The 7,821-nt window shown below is 32.5% G+C and overlaps 1 protein-coding gene across 1 annotated transcript; it reads left to right on the top strand.

The window, feature by feature from the left end:
- The first annotated feature begins 735 nt into the window (after window positions 1-735).
- On the top strand, window positions 736-3,198 carry LOC107629714 (RNI-like superfamily protein). Its single transcript, XM_016332580.3, has 2 exons — window positions 736-2,242; window positions 2,638-3,198. The coding sequence occupies exons 1-2, from the start codon at window positions 996-998 to the stop codon at window positions 2,903-2,905; spliced, it is 1,515 nt and encodes a 504-aa protein (XP_016188066.1). The 5' UTR covers window positions 736-995; the 3' UTR covers window positions 2,906-3,198.
- The last annotated feature ends 4,623 nt before the right edge of the window (window positions 3,199-7,821 follow it).

Below are 7,821 nucleotides of genomic sequence, written 5' to 3'. Positions count from 1 at the left end.
ACGATGATAACGAAAAAAAAGAGAAAAAAGAAAGAAAAGAAAAAACAACAACTGAAATGTTAGTAAGAAGGAGAAGGAAAAGACACGGGATTTGAAAAGCGATTATAATAACTTAATTAGAGTTAGATAAGTATTTTACTTGAATGTAAATAAGTTAGAATGTAAATTTTTATTTGCTAACTTAAATATTTGAGTCTCTTACAGATACAATCTTCTATCTTTTTACGAAGAACTTAGATGACGGCTCCACAATATTAACTTACGTCAAATATTTTTCCAAAAAAAACCTGAACCACATGTTGTGCCTAAAACAATCCAATTTTAGATAACCCTAATATATAAAATCTTATTAGAACCTAATAAAATCATTAAGAGATCGATATTCAATAATGTAAAGGGATACTTAATGGCCTCACATTAATGTAAACCCTTAATTACTACCACATTTTCTGGATTTGGGGAGTCAAATCACACTAAAATAAAATCTAAAAGGTTAAAACTTAAAAAGCGATAGCTGTGTATTGTGTAGCCTAAAGCCTGGTGTAACTGAGCATCATTATTAACTTACCTTTTAATATATATATATATGGAAGGGAAAAAGAAAATTTATTTTAAAAAGGAAAGGTCCCAATTATTTTGTCTTTTTGTGAAATGAGATATGCCGTTAGCAGCCACAAGAAGAAAACAAAAAAAGCAGCACACTCCAAATAAATAATTAAAAAATAAAATAATTATATGATAACAAAAATATTCAAAATCTGAGTCTCAGAATCAAAGCAGAGAGAGAGAGAGAGAGAAAGACTGAAAGAGAGTGAAAAACTCCAACAAACAATTCCGTTGGCGTTGGACCCTAAAAAAAGTGTTGAGAGCTTTCAATAAAAAAACTATTCATATTCCCACATTTTCCGATTTCTGAATCGAATGAAATTTGACGCAGAAGAAGACGCTGGTGCAGCACTTGAACGAATAACAACAACACCGCAACCACTTAAACGATGTCGTTTCCACCTTCCAACAACAATACCCAGAACCAGAATCAGCATAATGCGATTATAAAGAACCCTAACCCTAACAATTTCCCAATTTCTTCTCCCACAAAGAAGAGAGCTTCAAGGTGGTCCGATATCTGGCTCAAGACCAACACCAACGCCAAGAATAATAATCCCCTCAACTCCATGGTCGTTGCTATGCAGCTTCACTCTCTCTCTTCTTCCCCCAAACACCCGAAATCGATTCCCAATTTCTCAATCATGGACCGAACCCTACTCTTATCCGACGAGCTTCTTTTGAAGATCCTCGCCAAGCTTCCAGATTCTCAGAGGAACTCAAATTCCCTCGTTTGCAAGCGGTGGCTCAACCTCCAGGGTCGACTCGTTCGTTCCCTCAAGGTATTGGACTGGAACTTCCTCTTGTCTGGTAGGTTGATTCACAGGTTCCCGAACCTAAATCACGTTGATTTGGTCTCTGGGTCTTTGATTTCTCCGAGAAATTCCGGAATTTGTTTGAGCCATCGTAATCTTTCCATGCATGTTGATTCTGGGTCTTCGCCAAGTTGGTGTTTTGGTGAGGAGAATTTGCTCCCTGTTGAGGTCATTGACAATGGCCTAATTGCTCTTGCCGGTGGCTGCCCCAATTTGCGCCGGCTTTCGGTGATCGGAGCCAGCGAGATGGGCCTGCTGAGTGTGGCTGAGGAGTGTTCCACATTGCAGGAGCTTGAGCTGCAGAGGTGCAGTGACAATGTACTTCGAGGGATCGCGGCTTGCGCGAATTTGCAGATCTTGAAACTTGTGGGGAATGTTGATGGTTTGTACACTTCAGTTGTGTCTGATATTGGGTTAACCATTTTGGCTCAGGGGTGTAAGAGGCTGGTGAAGCTTGAGCTAAGTGGGTGTGAAGGTAGCTTTGATGGGATCAAAGCCATTGGCAAGTGTTGCCAAATGTTGGAGGAGTTGACTTTTTGTGATCACAGGATGGATGATGGGTGGTTGGCAGCACTCTCATTTTGTGAGAATTTGAAGACACTGAGGTTCCAGTCTTGCAAACGGATCGATCATAATCCAGGTTTAGAGGAGTATTTGGGTTCTTGCGAGGCACTCGAACGGCTTCATTTGCACAAATGCCAGCTGCGCGACAAGAAGAGCGTTGCGGCCATGTTTTCCGTGTGCAGGGCTGCAAAGGAGATCATTATTCAGGATTGTTGGGGATTGGACAATAGCATGTTTAGCTTCGCAAATGTTTGCAGGTAAATGGGTCCTCTTTTAACATCCCCACTGAATTTGAATTCTGAATTCTGAATTCTCATGTCTGCCTTTTAATTTGTTATTATTGAAGTTTCTGTATTCATACATGTGGAATAATTGTAACTGTAATCTGGTCTTTAGACACTGCAGATCTATAAAGAAATCTTAGAAGTTCATAAAAGTGCAAAAACCACTTTTGATTCGATGTGATCCAGGTGTTGGTGTTGGAATGGCTCTGTTCCATGAGATTATTGAGGAGTTTCAATTAACTATTAATATTCCTCAACTCCAATTTATTTGTAACATATAATGTTAAAACTTGATTTTTACATGTAGTTATTACTTGAAACGCTTTATGAGTTATGCATTGACAGTTACTACTCTTGTACTTTTTCAGGCGGGTAAAATTGTTGTACTTAGAAGGATGCTCAATGCTAACAAATGAAGGTTTGGAATCTGTAATCCATTCTTGGAAGGAGCTTCAGAGCCTTAAAGTAGTGTCATGTAAGAACATAAAGGACAGTGAAATCTCTCCTGAACTAGCAACCTTATTCACCACTCTCATAGATTTGAAATGGAGGCCAGACACCAAATCACTTCTTCCATCAAGTCTTGCCGGAATAGGCATGGGTAAGAAAGGTGGTAAATTTTTCAGGAGGGTGTGATATGTAGTTATCCAAATTGTCTTAGAACAGGGAAAAAAAAAAAGAACAGATGTTATTTTCACTGACAGTGAAAATTTGTACCAATATGTAGTAGTCACTTTGTTACTGTTAACTTAGATGTTGACGGTTGAAATATCATTGTTGTTTTCTTCCGTCCAACTAAGGGAATAGCATAGAAAAATGTAATTATGTATAAGTCTAACCCAGTTCACTTGATGTAGAAATTGGGTACCTTAGCTTGTTCCCTTACTTGCATTCTTTTTCTTCCATAGATGAAAGTTCAGTTCAAATAACCAAGCTACCGTTATTGGTGGGCCTGGTGCCCTTTAAGATATACAATAAGCTTTTGCATAATTATGATTGTTTATTGCAACATTACATCACATCATCACATGTGATTTGATGCAAAGCAAGTATGTAGTTTCAACTTTCAATATCAATGGGATGCGGATACTCCTTCCGTTTCAAAATAGTTACTGTTTGTCTTGTTTCCCTTCTCACCATTCACCATCAATCATTTACTCTTTCAATGTTGCCGAACTGTAAAATATTTACCCTTTTTTATTTAAAAGGATTTTGATCTTTGCAAATTGGAAGTGCTCACATCCATATGGATGTGTTACAATCATGCAAGTCAGAATGTCACCTTTCTATAAATATAAATTACATGTGTATAATGATAAAAAAAAATTGAGTATAGTTAAGACAAACATTAAATATTTTTCGTATTTTCATTATATATAATTGATTACATTATCATAAAGCAGTAATGAACTAAACTAAAATCTAGTTCAAACTGATTATCTAATGTTACTTTAATATATTTAAAAACAAATAACGGAGATGTTGCTATTCTTTAATAATGGTTAATACTCAAGTCAGTGGTTCATCTATCATGATTTTGAGATTTGGTTACGATGGAGAAAGTATAAAATAGTCCTTAAAAGACTTTTTAAAATGATTCTAAACGTGTGATTGTAATTCAATTGTACAAGTTAGTTTGTAAATTTATGTTTTCATCCAAAATTTATAATAATTACAAAAAAGCCTGAATCATTAATGAAAGAATTTTTTATTTGGATGCAATTAGGGAGGAGTTAGATTTCTGGACTTTTTACAACTTGGACTTTTGATAGACATCCATATAAAGAATTAACAATTTCAGCTCTATATATAAAATTAATATTGGACACAAGTAAAAAAAAATTGTTACGTTAATAGTTTATGAATTAAAACTCACAAAGCAAAGTGTAAACAAAAAAAAAAAAAAACTCCCAAACAAAGTGTCTACTATAATAATAATAATAAATAATCAGTATATTTAAAAATAATATAAAATGCTACTAAAAAATTTTTTACCAGAACATTTTGTACTATTTTTTTCATAAGCTATGTTGTATAACCTTTAAAAAAATTAATAATGTATATACTTGTTATATAACAAAGAAATGTTAAATCTTTTTTATTTGATAAACCAAATTTTTTTGTTGCAAAAATAAATGAATGTAACCTGTTTAAATTAAATTATTTTTTAAAATAGTTAAAAAAATTTTACTATTATGTAATAATAATAATAATAATAATAATAATAATAATAATAATAATAATAATAATAATAATAATAATAATTAGTTATTGTAAACGTAGTAATTTTAATTTTAGTGAAATTTTTGTAGTTAAATAATTTTATTTTATAAAAGCATTATTCATGGTCAATTTGTTTTTAAAATTATTTGGTTAAAAAAATTTTTGAATCAATCCCTACAACTTCTTTATTTAATAAAACCTCCCATGTCTTTAAAGTTTTCCATCGTAGAATTAGCCGGAGAAGATTTGGCTATGCTTGGCTCTCTGTTTCAATTGTATTAATCACAACGGAACTATGCAAGTGTTTCTGCTTTCATTTGTTTTCTCAATTTTTTTTTATATTTTAGCATTCTTTTTCCCTCTTCATCCAAATAGTTAATCTAGTTGTTTGATAGTATAAAAATACTGATACATGATGATTCGTCTATCTATATTTTTATGGGTAATCATTCTAGATATCCAGAAATATTGGGAACGATAAAAGATTCATGATCACTTGTATACATGGTGATATCTAGAATGTCCAATACTAAGAAATTTTTAGATATGTTATGTAGACAAAGATCATGAATTTTGATGATGATTGTTTTTAGTATTTTTGGATTTCTTTAAAATTAATACGGATACTTCAAAAGAAAATAAAAGATATTTGTTGAATTAGCTACGAATACAAAAATCAGCATGGTAGTCTGTATAAACAAAGATTACAATAGTCATAAAAAAAGATATTACAATACTATTATTATACTATCCGGGCATCGATCTTAAATTAATTCAGAAGAAACTTATAAGACTGATAAAAAAAAGAGTATGCACATATTTCAGTTTATACTTTATAGGCATTTAGAATTAATTCTGCAGCTATCATAAATATGTACAATGCATTGTATAAACAAAAAAAATGGTATAAAATATATATTAAAATATAAAATATATATTAAAAATAAATTAAATAATATATATTTATACATAAATATATTGGAGTTAATTTTTAATGTGTATATATTATTTTGAATAGAGTTGGAGATTTGTATATTTATATACACTTTAAACTCTGCCTAAAGAGTAAAGATTATATAAAAGAAATAATCATGATCTTTGTTTATTTATCTATTCTTATTATATAAAAATTGATGTCTAAATTTTTGGATTTTTTATTTAAATTAAATAAATATATAAATTATTAAAATGTATAAAATGTGAAATATTTACAAAAATGCATTACAACACATCTTGGATGCTAAGGAGTTAACCCAAATTTGAGCATATTTTGGCGCCTGAAATCCCGTGCTGTGACCGGGTGACGCCGAGACATATCTTGGGTGCATCTGGGATATGTATTACCATAGAGATTGGATACTGAGCACCTAAGATATGCAAAAAATTAGAATGGAATTTCAATACCTGAGATATATACAAGTACCGTAATTATGGTCTCAGCACCCAAGATATACTCGGATGCATATGTAAGGTCACAGCATCCGAGATTGTTATGCATAACCATCATTTTTTAAAATTTTGTGACCTTCTAAACACTTAAGTTTGACTTCCTTCAGGAAATATGGCTCCCGAGAATATGTCTGCGATTGAGACATCAGCAAACTGAATACTACTTGACACGTAGCTGGAGCTTTAGATTTTGAGGTTAGTTTTTCTTGTTTTATGTTTAGTGAATAATAAGTTTAGATGTTTAGTTAATAGAGTATGTATAGTGAGTAGACTAAGTTAGAAGGTCTATATTAGTTTCCTTGGTATACCTAGTATGGTTTCATATTTTGTATAATTGATTGTAAGTAATTGTTACTTAAGTTAAATAAATAAAATAAGTAACTAATTGTAACTTAAGTTAAATAAATAAAATAATAAGTAGCTGTCAATTAATATATTAGTCTAATTAATAGGTAATTAATTGAAGTCATGCCCAATGTGAGCGTGAGGTTAGAATAGCTCAACATGAATGAATTTATTTTTTTACATGTTGCTTGATAGTCCTGTATGATATATTTTTGTATGTATTGTTTTATAGTCCTGTATGATTTATCTTTAGTGCAACATGCTCAATGATTTATCTTTAGTTAGTATTATGAATATTAGTAATAGAAATTATATTCGTACGGTATCTGTTGCATTTAATATACATGTTTATCTATTTGGTTTATAATTTTTAGTAATGGTTAAACACAATTAATGGTTTAGACGAGAATAATACGCGAGAATAATTGTTATGGATATTACAGAGACCACGGTTGTAACCCTGGGTCTCCTCCCGCCAGACAGCCTATTGCCTTATATTAGGGAGACGGGATTTGGGCATGCAGTAGAGTTGAGGAATTTCATGTTTGACAATTCTTTGATCTCTACATTTGTCGAGCAGTGGAGGTCCGAGACCCATACATTCCACATTCCATGGATGAGGTCAGCATTACGCTCTAGGATGTTGCCTACCACATTGGTCTGGGCACTGATGGAGAGCCGATTTGAGGTGTACCAGAGACTTTCAGCGATGGCATGGACACCACACGTGGGAATGGGTTGAGAACTTACTTGGCGCCAGCATGACTGTCTTTATCGCATGTAGGGTATTAACCCGGTTGGTGCGCAACATCACAGTTGCATCAGACTCAAAAATCACTCCTTCATCGCCGTGTTTTACTATCCCATTAGGATAAACCACAACAAAAAAGAGCTGATTATTCTCCATCAGAATAAAAGGAAAAGAAGAGGAAGAAAAGATTAATTTGTGAATTGTGAGGAGATGGTTGAGAAATGGGCTCTATAAATAGAGTTATTCTCCAATATATCTTGGGTGTAGAGACACTTATACCATAATACATATATCCCGAGTGTTGAGACACGGATTACCCTCTTAAGCATAGCTCGGATGCTGAAACCACAATTACGATACTTGTATATATCTCGGGTACTGATACCTCATTTTGATTTTTCGCATATCTCGGGTGCTCAGTATCTGATCTCTATGGTAATACATATCCCAGGTGCATCTAAGATATGTTTCAGCGTCACCCAGTCACAGCACAGGGTCTCAGACACCGAGATATGCTCAAATTTGGCTTAACCCCTCAGCATCCAAGATGTGTCACATAATACATTTTTGTAAATACTTCACATTTTTTATATTTTTGTAATTTATATATTTATTTAATTTAAATAAGAAAATCCGAAGTTTTTCTATATTGTGTTTAAACCATATTTTCCCTTCTAACAATGTCATGTTAGCAATTTTGCTTATTTGGCAAAATTTGAAAATCAACCAATCATCTTTTAGTAAAAGATTTTTAAAAAAATTAAAATAAATTTTTTTTATCTAT

Source organism: Arachis ipaensis, chromosome B3, assembly GCF_059453495.1.
Source record: "Arachis ipaensis isolate K30076 ecotype BB chromosome B3, ASM5945349v1, whole genome shotgun sequence".
Taxonomy (NCBI): domain Eukaryota; kingdom Viridiplantae; phylum Streptophyta; class Magnoliopsida; order Fabales; family Fabaceae; genus Arachis; species Arachis ipaensis.
This window is presented reverse-complemented; position numbering and strand designations above follow the sequence as displayed.